This window comes from Capricornis sumatraensis, chromosome 8 (genome assembly GCF_032405125.1).
Source record: "Capricornis sumatraensis isolate serow.1 chromosome 8, serow.2, whole genome shotgun sequence".
NCBI lineage: Eukaryota > Metazoa > Chordata > Mammalia > Artiodactyla > Bovidae > Capricornis > Capricornis sumatraensis.
Window position 1 is genome coordinate 96,404,968 of NC_091076.1, and position 13,268 is coordinate 96,418,235.

Below are 13,268 nucleotides of genomic sequence, written 5' to 3' on the forward strand. Positions count from 1 at the left end.
CCAAAATTTACTCCTTCTTGCAACAAATAGTTTTTGAGTACCTACTCTGTGTCAGGTTTTTCCTTACAAATCCCCTGCCCAGGGGGGACCCTGGTTTTAAGGAGCCATGGTACACATCAAGGCATGACTGGAAAACAGGAAGCATCCAGGGCTCGTCCACACTAGTCTTCCCTGCAGGGAGCCTGGGAGGGATGTGTGCTGAAGGAGGGGCTGGAGCGGAAGAGGGTGAGGGAAGGCTTCCTTGAAGGAGGTAGACTGAAAGTCAGTGTCAAGTAGAAAGGGGAGAAACCATTTACAGCTGCTAGGATGGAATTTACATTTGACCCAAAGGAATTATAATAGGGAGTCGTGTGGGCTCCGGAGTTATTCCGAGCACGTCTCTTTCCCTCTCACTTGGAGCCATCACTTCACAAGTGGTGTTGAGAGAGCTTTGGAGGCTGCCGTGTTTGATAGGCTGTCAGCTGTGGCTGGGTCCTCAGGAGGCCAGTGTTTGACTCTCAGCCCACAATCTCCTTCCCTCCTCATCTGGGTCTACGGCGGGTGACCCAGCATCCCCAGAAGCCGTTTCTGCTTCTCACTGGAAGCCGTTAGCAGTCCCAGCCCTCATTCCTCTGTTTCTCTCCACAGATAGACTTCACTGCTGACCAGATCGAAGGTGAGTACTAATAACTCCAACACCCCCACCACACCCTCTCTGTTGTTGCGCCTCCTGGAGAAGGGGTTGTCATGATCACCATGATAGTAGTCATCACTGTCACTGTCGTCACCGTCACCACCACCGCCATCATCATCATCACGAGCATCACCATTGTCGCCACCATCACCATCATTCCATCACCATCATCAGGGCAAACCTGTATTTGAGTCAGGGTACACAAAGGCACGACTGGAGAACAGTTATGCAAAATAGCAAGTATAGGGAATTCCCTGGTGGCCTCATGGTTAGCATTCTGGGCTTTCACTGTCAGGGTTCAATCCCTTGTCAGGGAACTGAGATCCCCAGTACAGCTGAAAAAACAATCCAAAATACACCGCCACCACAAACAAACAAAAACGAAACAGTAAGTATGGGTTTGCTCTTTTTTGACTGTTATTACTTAAGCACTTTACATGGATTAATTTATTTCATTCTTACCACAACCCTACGAGGTAGGGGGAGAAGGCAATGGCACCCCACTCCAGTACTCTTGCCTGGAAAATCCCATGGACGGAGGAGCCTGGTAGGGTGCAGTCCATGGGGTCGCTAAGAGTCGGATACAACTGAACGACTTCACTTTCACTTTTCACTTTCGTGCATTGGAGAAGGATATGGCAACCCACTCCAGTGTTTTTGCCTGGAGAATCCCAGGGGCGGTGGAGCCTGGTGGGCTGCCGTCTATGGGGTCGCACAGAGTCAGACACGACTGAAGTGACTTAGCAGCAGCATGAGGTAGGGACTATCACTACCCCACTTTATAGGTGATAAAACAGAGGCACAAAGAGGTTGGGTGGTCTGCACAGTCTCACACAGATATTTGGTGGTGGAGCCAGGATTCCAACTAAGGCAATCTGATTCCAGACTTGCGTTCTGAACAGCTCTGCCAGACGGCCTGGAACGTAACAGATGCACAGCAAAAAAAAAAAAAAAAGTTTTTTTATTTTCTCGACCCTAAAATCCAAGATATTTAAAAGCCATCATTTCTGTTCCTGTTATTGAAAAGCCCTCCTTAGGCTACCAGCTCTCTCCCTCCACATCGTGAAGTCTGCCAAGACGCTCAACCCCCTAATGGTGGCAGGGCCAGCAGTGTCTTGGGGGGACCCTAGTCCACCTGTGGTCTCCATCAACTCTTCTCTATCTTTGATGAAGACAATTTGTTTTCTCAATGTTATATAAACATTATTAAGTGTAGCTTCTAGACAAGCCCCTCAGCCCTTCTTTTGTAGGATCCTGGTGTCTTGAGAATGAAATGTTTCATCATGTGATATCTACTTTAGAGCTTCACCCGCACTGCAATTTATCCCTCTGTTTCCCCCATCAAATCACTCTTGGACAGAAAATCATATGAACTGGAACAGACCTTGAAAGGTCACCCGATCGAACCCCTTGATTTTAAGCACTGGCTATATTTGAAAAATTAAACTAACACAAGCACGTGATAAAAATTAGTATACTACTTAAAAATAAGTAATGAAAATAAAAATATTTTCCCCTTGCTTTCCTTTCATGCTGATCTGCTCTCTCCAAAACAATCATTGTTAACAGGTCTACATATCCTTTGATAAAAATATATCATGTTATACCAGTAAGTATGTATGTATGTGTAAAGTTTACACAGATTGAGTCCTATGGTACATACACTGTCCTGCATCTTTCATTTAATATGCATTTGGGTTCAACAATATATAACACAGTATATATTATTTAATAATCTATTTAAATATGTTTTCTAATATTTAACACAAAAACAGTTCTACATCATTCTTTTAAACCATTGTATAGATTCTCACACGTTGATATAGTTTTTAATCCAATTAGCTCATATTGCTAGACCTTTGGATTATCGCCAGCTGGGGGAAAAAATCATTATGCTTTCCCCAGGAGACTTTCCTAGCAATGAGTCAAAGGATATGTGCATTTTATTTTTTTTTATTCTTAAAAATTAATTAATTAGGCTGCCTCGGGTCTCTGGGGCGTGCACAGTCTTCACCGTGTGATGCAGGAGCTTATATGACAGCTCGCAGACTCTCTAGTTGCGGAGAGTGGGCTCAGCTGCTCCTCGGCATATGGGATCTTGGGGCTTCCCAGGTGGCGCTAGTGGTAAAGAATTCACCTGCCAACGCGAGAGACATAAGAGACACTGGTTTGATCCCAGGGTCGGGAAGATTCCTCTGGAGAAAGAAATGGCAACTCACTCCAGTATTCTTGCCTGGAGAATCCCGTGGACAGGGAAGCCTGGTGGGCTACAGTTCACAAGGTCGCAGAGTCGGACACGACTGAGTGACGAAGCACACACATATGGGATCTTAGTTTTCTGACCAGGGATGGAACTGGCGTCTTGTATTGCAAGATGGATTCTTAACCACAGGACCACCAGGAAGGTGTCAAGTCTATGTGCATTTAAAATTGTAATAGTTATTGTCAAGTTTCCCTTCCCAAAAAGCCAGTTACTCACAAAAGGGGCGTGATGATGGCCGATGCATTTTGAATACAGTGAACTAAATCTGACTCCATTTTTGTATTATCCTGTTGACACTCACTTTCTGTCAATAATCTGGAGTACTGTGAAATTCTTAAAATTAATTTTAATACATTTTAGTTACATATATGGACTTCCCAGGTGGCTCAGTAGTAAAGAATCTGCCTGCCAATGTAGGAGACGCAGGTTTGATCCCTGGGTCAGGAAGATCCCCTGGAAATGGAAGTGGCATCCCACTCCAGTATTCTTGCCTGGGAAATCCCATGAACAGAGGAGTCTGGCAGGCTACAGTCCATGGGGTTGCAAAAGAGTCAGAAATGACTTACCGACTAAACAATAACAACAAGTCAAATTTATACTCATTGTAAATACAAACACAGTGGAGCACAGGAAGGCTAGAAAATCAATGATAAAAATTTTCATTTCCCAAGTGAGAATTCTGGTCAAAGCCAACTGGGACAGCTGTCTGCCTGTTTCCTCCATGAAGATTTTCAGGGCTGGGACTTGGCTGATTCCAGGCTTTCATTCCTCTGACTTTGAAGGCATTGTTCCTTAGGTTGGATTCGAATTGTTTCTCTTTTGATTTTGCTTCCATCTCTTCCTTTGCTCCTTGGTGAAGCTGAAGATGATTATCTTCTGTTTTGCTGGAAGAACATGCTTTGGAACCAGGAGACTTGGCTATTAGCCCTTAATCTGCCACTGGTGGCCATGAGACTTAGGGCAAGTCACTTCTTTAAACCTGAATTTTCTCTTCTGCAAAGTGAAGGTATTCGATTCTCTTCAATTCAGAAATTCTGTGATTCTTTCCAGCATTCTCTAGATAACCTCCATCTATTTGAGGAGAGTCATCAAATCCTTTCTTAGCTTTGTAATCTCTGGGTGGTATAGCCCCAGATTCTTTTATGTTGTTTTTTTTTTCCTTCTAGGAGCTAGTTTCTAACTCCTGACTTCCTTCTCTGGTCCCTCTCCAGATTTCCATAACCCTTTGGAAAGGGATCATCAGCATTGCTCATTGCTCTAGCAGGCAGCTCGCTGCTATCGAACTTTGAGAAACAGTTTCTTCAGAGTCCATGAGTGTCATCTCTCATATACCTTGAGATCACTGGGCTAGTTTTCCCCCAGTTGCAATCCTAGACTTCAGTGTCGGGTTTTTATGTGCGCGCCAGCCTTCCCAGCAGTCAGGGACATTCACTGGGACAACAGGCCACTTCCTCCTCCTCCTCTCTCCTCACTTGTTTTCCTTAATAGTTGGCTGGAAGTCGCATCTGCAGTGGCCTATAAATGAGGATAGTAATACCTATAGTATAAAGTTTTTGTAAATACAGATGGGGTAATTCATGCAAAGTTATCAGCTCAGACGCTGGCCCATGATAAGTGCTCGAACCATAGGTCATCGTGCTTATTCTTGTTCAATCTTCCTGTTAAATATCATTCATTTATGTGGAGACTGCATCTTTAAGTTTGCCCTTGTTCTTCTAAATGAGTTAGGAGTGCAGATTCAATGCAGGAAATACAAGAGATGTGGGTTTGATCCCTGGATTGGGAAGATCCTAGAGAAGGGCATGGCATACCGTATTTATTGGACAATGAATTTGTGCCAGAAGCCATGCTAATAGCTTTACATGTTAAGAATTTAACTCTTCTAACAAAGCTGTGAGGTCGGTGGTATTCCTTTTGACAGAGGAGGAAACCAAGGTTCAGTGAGGTTATGTGGCTTGGCTAAGATCACAAAGTTAAGTGTTAAAATTGGGATTAAAGTCAGTGAGAGATTACTAACAGTATTGTTGGGGAACTGACAGAGTTGATATTTTTACATGCACTATTGTTATTTTATTTGAATTTAATTTAAGGATCCTATGAGGTAGGTGCCATTTATAAAAGAAAAGGTTTATAGAGGTTAAATATTTACTTGCCCAAGGTCACATAGCTAGTAAGCAATGGAAATGGAATTTGAGCTCAATTATTTAGTAATTTGAAAGACATGCAGTTTTATCTCTTTGCAGTTCATACAAAGCCTAATAAAGAGCTGTAGGTAAATGTCTTGGGGAACCTGTTTTGATATGTGGAATGATTTGTAAATAATCCATATGCCGCCTTTAAGGAAGTAAGTGTTTCTAAAGTACTTAGGATTAAAAGCAGCTTTTCTCCTAAGTAGTTCACACATTCTTCTTAGGTTTATATTGTTAATCCACTTTGTAAACCGCTTCTTCATGGGTAGCACAAGGGTACTTCAATGCCATACCCAGTCCAAATTATCCCTGGTAATGAGCTGGTTGAACCCAAATTGGTGAGGAATTAAGGTTGTTTGCAAAAGGCCCAAGAGTGCCTTCATTCAGCCTGGCCCCCTGGACTCCTGCACTGGTATTTTCTGGGAGTCTGACTTCAGAACTAGAAATGTAATAATAACCACTTGCCTGCTTCCCTGGTGGCACTGGTGGTAAAGAATCCACCTGCCAATGCAGGAGATTCAAGAGACGTGGGTTTGATCCCTGGATTGGGAAGATTCTGGAGAAGGGCATGGCAGCCCACTCCAGTATTCTTGACTGGGAAATCCCAAGGACAGAGGAGACTGTTGGGCGACAGTCCATGGGGTTGCAAAGAGTTGAATGTGATTGACCCCACACGTGTGAGTGCACACACACACACACTGTTAGCTAAGTCACTTACCACGTGCTAGACACCATGCTTAGGGGGCTTTGTCATCCCCCCGCAGCCCCAACAGATGCACAGTCATTCCCCTTAGAGCTGAGAGACAGAGGGCCCACGGAAGTTGGGAGTTTGCCTGAGGCCACCTGTGGGTCAGTGGCAGAGCTGGGGTGGGCTGACTATCCAACCTTGTCACCTTGTCCGACCTGAGAGCTAGCTCCCTTTCAGCCTGGGACAGGCATTACTGTTATTGGCTGACTTCTGAACGGGTCTTATCACTCTGCAAAGTGGCTCCACACACTGCCCCCTCCTTTGGCACTCAACTGGGAGGGTCAGGTGAGGTATGACTCTTGGTGTGTTTGCTTAAGGAAACTGGGACCCAGCCCAGCTTATTCTACATTGGTTGGCAGAGCCAGAAGGAGAACCCAGGAGTCCTGACTCCTGAGCCAGTGCTGTTTTTACTTCCCTGCTTTTTTTCACTGTCAGGCACCTCACCTGCAGAAGGAAAGATGAGTGGATGGGAAGGATAGAGGCAGGGGAGACCTCAAATGATGTGACAAGTGGTTGCTGGAAGAGATCCCAGACCCAATGCTGGAACAGGTCATGGGGGCTCCAGGACACCGCTTTAGTTGTCAGAGATGGGGTGGGCATGGGTTCTAGGGAGGGGCTGGCGTGCTGGCTGTAGAGAAATATTTTATCAACTCCATTGACCTGCTCTTCAACGAGGGTAGAAACTGATCAGCCCCTAGTCACTGCCTTCGCTTGGCCCCAGGGGGCTGCAGTCGGTCTTTTCTCTGCAGAGTTCAAAGAGGCCTTTTCGTTGTTTGACCGGACCCCGACTGGAGAGCTGAAGATCGCCTATGGGCAGTGTGGGGACGTGCTGCGAGCTCTGGGCCAGAACCCCACCAATGCCGAGGTGCTGCGTGTCCTAGGCAAGCCCAAGCCGGAAGGTCAGCCTCCCCTCTCCACCCCTGGGGCTCTCTCCCTTCAAGACCAACCTGCTCTCCCCAGGTTACCTGCCTCCCATTGCTAGAATTACCCAGAAACATCTGGCCCTTGGTCAGTCCTCAAAAGAGTGTGACCTGGGCTTGTTCTCCTTTTCTCTGTGAGAGTGGGAGTTCCTGGGGAGCAGGCCCGACTTTCTACTGCTTCAGGGCACCTGGGACATGGGGCAGGGGGGCTGGGAGGGAAATTGGGAACTGACCACCGCCCCCACCTCCACCAGAAATTGTGGGTGAGGTGTTACAGCATTGAGATGTCCTGTGACCACCATGAGTTGTATCACAGATAATATGTTTCTGATAATACAGCCCTGAGATTGCAAATTATTCATTTAATATAAATTAGAGCAGACTCAGGCTCAGCTCTATAATGATGCCTGTTTCACTGGTTTGCATTAGATAGGTTTTGGTGAATGAGGGTTTAGAAAGTGGTGCAAGGGGTCCCATTTGTAAATGTCGTCTGTCACTGTGGCAGTCAGGCTAACAGCTGCCCTAACACATGAGTCCTTCTGAGGGGCTGCGGCTGGGCAGACCTGGGCAGGAGCCCTTAGCCAGGGTGGATCGTTTGTAGAGATTTCCTGGGCCCTATATTGGGGCCTTCCTGCCCTCTTCCTTGGTTCTGGGTCCTTCCCTTCCTACTCTTGCTGGGGAAGACACCAGCAAGAGTGAAGGACGTGGGTCAGAAAGGACCAGAGGACCAGGAGCCTGCCCGTGTCAGCAGAGCTTCTCAGAGGGCAAAAGATATTTGGGTCTTTCCATTGTGGGAGGTTTCTGGGTTACAAAAGAAAGCAATGCCAGCCTTGGGACACTTAAAAATGGTTTTACCTCTATGAAAGTAAAGTGTTTTTTTTTTTTTTTTTTTTAACTTTGGTAACTATTCAAGAGTTTTTATTCCAGGTTTCTCATCTTTTTCCTACTGTTCAGTAGGAATTCTTTAAATAATTATTGCAATCTGTAGTTTAATAACAGAAATTGTCTTTTGCCAATTTCTTTTTGCAGTTTATAGCTTGTCAAAAACACAAAATTAAGTTAAAACTTTTAACACACCACAATGTGCGAGAAAGGTGCTAGTCATTATTGATTCAGACTTGCTCCAGGCGGTGGGGACTAGTGAGGGGACCCAAATTTGGGGTTGTGCCAAGTTTTCTTTTTGCAGTCTTGTCAGTTTACCCTTGAGACGGGGAGTCTGTCACGTGTCCGAAGTCTAACTTGTGAATGTGAGAACTTGGGGCTGCTCACCTCCCTGCCCCACTGGCTGACTGGAGTTCAGAGGTCAGGGTGGAGTCACAGGTCCTGGGTCCTTTCACTGAGAAGAGTGCCCAGAGCCAGCTCTTGCCGGGCTCCCGGGGCTTCGTGCCCTCCAGGATTCCTGACTGGGGGCCCCACCCAGAAGTGACGGCAGTTGAGCTTGGGCTACCCTGGCAGAGCCGGATGAGACCCCTCCCGAGCCTCTGCTCCCCTCGAGCTCACGTCGACTTCCTTTCCTTACCGGTCCCCGCCGGAAGAGATGAATTCCAAGATGCTGGACTTTGAGACCTTCCTGCCCATCCTCCAGCACATCTCCCGAAACAAGGAGCAGGGCACCTACGAGGACTTCGTGGAGGGGCTGCGTGTGTTCGACAAGGAGAGCAACGGCACGGTCATGGGCGCTGAGCTTCGCCACGTCCTTGCCACCCTGGGTTTGTATGCCAGCCAGGCAGGGGCGGAGCCCAAGGGAGAGGAACAGAGGATGAGAAGCGTCTGAGTGGTGTATGTTGGGGTGATGTGGGGCTCCCTGCATCCTGAGTCTCATGTTCTGGTCCAAGCCCGTCTCCCTGGGTTCTGTAGGTACCATCGTCCCCAACTGGGTTTGCTCAGCAGGGTTGGAAGGAGAGGAGAGCAGGCTGGCAGAGCAGGGGTGAGGCCTGAGAGGTGGGACCCAGGGCCCCTGTCCTTGTCTTTCCCTCTGTCGCTAGGGCCTTGGTCTGCTCACCCACTGGTGGCTGTAGGCAGAGGGAGAGACCCTGGGGGCTAGGAAGGGTCTTAAGACCTTGACTCCACCTTTCAGAGCCTTGGGGGAGGTTTGGTTTGACCAATTCCTTGATCCAGGAAGTCCTGGGCCATCAGACTCAAGGGGGTGTTTGGGTTTGGCCAGTCCTCCTTTGCCCATCTGGCATTAAGTGCCCACTGTCTCCCACCCCAGGAGAGAAGATGAGTGAGGCTGAAGTGGAGCAGCTGTTGGCAGGTCAGGAGGATGCCAACGGCTGCATCAATTACGAAGGTACAGCTCATTTCGCACTTCCTCGGGCAGCCAGGGATGGGGCGGGGTGGGTACAGCTCAGGCCAGGAGAGGCTGCAGGACAGAACAGATGCAGGAGTTAGAGGATATGTGTACCCCGTGGTCTTCGGTGAGCTCCCAGTGGACATTGTTCTTTTCCCTCCTGGGAGTGAACATCACTGTGTAATGGCAGGAGCATGGATTTTGGAGATGGCTCTGTGATATACCAGCTGGGTGATCGTAAGCAAATCGCTTACCTTCTCTTAACATTGGTTTTCTCATCTGAGCAACGGGGTGATGCTGGCCCCTTTCCCAGGGTTGCAGGGATTGGCAGAGATAATGTAGCTCATTTTATCCATGTCTGCTGTCAGCACAGAGCGTGCACACAGAGCAGCGGTTGGTTCCCTTCCTTTCTTCCATCTTCTCCCCATCAACCCCAAACAGGAAAAGGAATCATAGTCTGAAGAAAGGGTGGTGGGAAGGTTTGCGTTCGGGTGGCATAAACCAGGGAGGAGGGGTTTAAGGGGCCGAGAGGGGCCATGTGATGTGGCTGTTTTCCGTCTTCTTTCCCAGCCTTTGTCAAGCACATCATGTCTGGGTGAAGCAGACCCCTCCCGGGTGAGTGCAGCCCACCTCCCGCGGGGTGTCCAGAGCCACACCAGGTGCCCTAGAGCCCTTCTCTTCCGGTTTGACCCCCTTTGAGGATACTGCAGGAGACAGAGCAGTCCGGCCCCACCTGTCGCCCCTGCATTCTGAGTGCTCCTGTCGCCTCCTCTTCATCCCTTCCTGCCCTGCCCCTCACCTCCTTGGTCTTTGCACCCAATCTTGACCCACCAGTCACATCCTCCTGCCTCTTCCGGGGTCTCTCAAGGCCAGACGAATTGCTCAGGTGGGGCTTCCTCTGTAGGCTTCTGGCCATGAGAAGCCAGGTTTCAGGTGGAAGAGAATGTCCCGGGCCTATGCCCTTGACCCTGATCCTCTTCACCCGCTTCCCTGAGTCCCTTCGGCCTTGGTGCCGGCTGGTGGGGGTGGGGTCGTCATCAGGAGCTGGGGTGTGGAGGGGAAGTAGAACCCTTTCCATCTCATGCTCTCTTTCAGGTGCCTGGCCCAGGGCCTTAGCCCAGGTGAGTTACCAAGAGGCCCAGAGTGACTGAGCTGGAGCTGGAGTCCTGGACTTCCCACTGCACGGCAGCCCTGGGGACTTCCAGGGCCCCCAGTCCTCCCCATAAATAAACAGCTTCAGCAAGCCTGGACCAAGGTCCCAACCAGCCTCTGAGTTGTTTTTTAAAGCCAATTAATTCATTGAGTTGGGTTTTTGTGAGTGTGTGTGATAATGTCACCTGAGGCCTCATGCATATTCCTCAGAAGAATGAGCAGTATCTGGGATCTGGGGTACATGGGCTGGGGCCCAGGGAGCTAGAAACAGGAGGGTCAGACCGTGAGCAGAGAGTTTTGGAAGGGTCTGCAGTCTGAGGAGTTGTGATCAGGAGGAGCTTCATTTCCTTCCAAGGCTCACTCTCTACCTTAGGCCTGTCCGGGTGACAAGCAGAAAGAGGGCCACTAGGAGCCCTGGGGATACCAAGGGATCCTCAAATAATCCTTGCTCCCTCCTCTTCTCTTAAAAAAAAATTGTGGTAAAAAGCACATAACATAACGGGACTTCCCTACTGGCTCAGATGGTGAAGAATCTGCCTGCAATAGAGGAGACCCAGATTCAGTCCCTGGGTTGGGAAGATCCCCTGGAGAAGGAAATGGCAACCCACTCCAGTATTCTTGCAGCACATAATATAAAATTTTCCATCTTAACAATTTTTAAGTGTTCAGTTCTATAGTGTTAAGTGTGTTCACATTGGTGTGTAGCAAGTCTCCAGAACTTTTTCATCTTATAAAACTGAAACTCTATATCCATTAAACAATAAATCTCCATTTCCTCCTCTCTCCAATTCCTGGCGACCACCATTCTACTTCCCGGATCTATGGATCTGACTACTCTAGATAGCTCATGTGAGTGGAGTCATAGTGTATTTGTCTTTTTGTGATTGGTTTATTTCACTTCACGTAATGTCTTCAAAGTTCATTTGTGTTGTATTCCCTTCTTTTTTAAGTGTCAGAATTCCCTTCTTTTTTAAGGAGGAACAGTGTTCCGCTGTACGTGTGCAGGTACCACATTTTGTTTATGGCCCTTATAACTTTTTTTGATCATGCCACATGGCATGGGGGATCCTGGTTCCCTGACTGGGGATCGAACTTGCACCTGTTCCCTGCATTGGAAACTCAGTCCTAACCATTGGGCCACCAGGGAAATCCCAGTGCTTGTATCCTCATATGGGCCCTTTAGGCGTCTTTTCCCCTGAGAGCAAGGCCCCTGATGCCTGATTCACCCCTGCTTGTTCTGGGCATCTCACTGACTCCCTGGCCACACCCAGGACTCCATACAGGACTCTGCATCAGCGGGAGCATCAGGGCTTCAGAGGGACCACAGACTTCAGGCTGGGCAGGCAGGGGTGTGGCGGGAGGCAACTGTTAAAAGGAGAGACAAGAAACCAGAGATTGAGAAGAAGGGGACAGACCAGGTCATGAAATGAAAGACACATATGAGCAGAACCCCTCTGGATGGGGGTCCCCACATCCCTGAGAGCCCCAAGGTGGATTAGACCCTTCTCCTCTCACAGCCTTTCTGCTGCCCTCTCAAGGCATCCAGCTGCAGAACTTTGTGAAACATCCTTTATAAATCCAGCCAAGGCTGAGATTCCATGAGCCCAAAAGAGAAGTTGTCATGGGAAGCTGAGAACCATGAGCCCAAACTCAGCCTCCTCAGAATTTAAAGTCTCGTTGGGAAGGTGAGACCAAGGCCCCAAAGATACCATGTGTATCTTTTCTTCTGTGAGGAAGGGGCTCCAGTGATGGGAGAGACCTGTTGAATCATAAAACTTGAGATCTTTATGCAGTTGCGATGGGGGTCATTGACTCCAGTGGTTTTCAAACGTGGCTGTAGCTCCGTAGCCTTTTAAAAAATTGTTTATTTATTTGTTTGGCTGTGCTGGGCCATAGTTGTGGCTATTACCATTCATGGGCTGTTAGCTGCGGCAGATAGGATCTAGTGCTCAGGCCAGGCATTGAACCCAGGCCCCTTACATCGGGAGCGGAGTCTTAAATCACTGAACCAGCAGGGAAGTCTTGGCTCCATAGCCTTTTACTCAAGCTAAATTCTGTGCAGAAGCCCATGCATGAACCGAATGGAGCAGAGATTCTCCAGCTGAGGAGGTGAGGGATGGATGCCTGTATCCTGAGCCTCTACCTGGGCTCCTTAGAGCACAACCAGAAGACCACTGACTGAGTCAGACCTGCTAATGGTAAAAGGAAGGAAATGGCTCCTTAGGAGAGACTTGACTCACCCAGGGTCACAGCTAATGACCCATGAACCCAGGTCCCCAGAATCCCCAATTTTCCCATTTTTCGACACACATCAATCAGCCTTTGAAATTTTTTTCAAGTTAGGCTCTTGGGAGCTTCTCTCTTGTATTATCCCTACCATTCTGCTTGATCGATTTTGGCTTTACTTTTAAATTTTATTTTATTTTAATTTTTATTTATTTTATTGCCGGATAATCTCAGATTCCCAACCAGGGATTGAACCCGGGCCATGGCAGTGAAAGCCTGGAATCCTAGCCACTCGGCCACCAGGAAACACCCCATCATTTCTCCTTTTTTAATTAATTAATTAAGATTTTTATGTGGATCATTTTAAAAATCTTTATTGAATTTGTTACAATACTGCTTCTGTTTTATGTTTTGGCTTTTTGGCCATGAGACATGTAGGATTTTAGCTCCCCAACCAGGGATCAAACCCACATGCCCTGCATTGGAAGGTGAAGTCTTAACCACTGGACTGCCAGGGAAGTCCCTATTTCTCCTTTTTAAGAGTCACTCTCCCTGATTTGAAATGCCAGCATGCCTCCTCAGTGTTGGGGCCTTGTCGGGTTTCCCTCACTTTCTTTTCCTTTCTTCCCTCCCACCTTCCCTCCCTCCCTCCCTTTGTTTCTTCATGAAGTGTTTATTGTCCACTGTTTACATTTAGGAGGAATTGGGGCCAAGCTCCCAATGATTAAAAAGTGAAAGTGTTTTCCCCTCCTAAGTCAATTACCGTGCGGTTAAGCAAGGACGTAAGCATCCAGGGACTAACCGCAG

General features: G+C 47.9%; 1 protein-coding gene across 1 annotated transcript in view; it reads left to right on the top strand.

The window, feature by feature from the left end:
* The window catches only part of MYL4 (myosin light chain 4), a 39,262-nt gene extending 29,580 nt beyond the window's left edge, over nt 1–9,682 (top strand). Inside the window, exons 3-7 of the mRNA XM_068977855.1 lie at nt 628–655; nt 6,623–6,772; nt 8,329–8,502; nt 9,006–9,083; nt 9,654–9,682. Coding sequence (XP_068833956.1) covers nt 628–655; nt 6,623–6,772; nt 8,329–8,502; nt 9,006–9,083; nt 9,654–9,682 — 459 coding nt within the window. The remainder of the gene's footprint in view (nt 1–627; nt 656–6,622; nt 6,773–8,328; nt 8,503–9,005; nt 9,084–9,653) is intronic.
* Nucleotides 9,683–13,268: the final 3,586 nt, after the last annotated feature.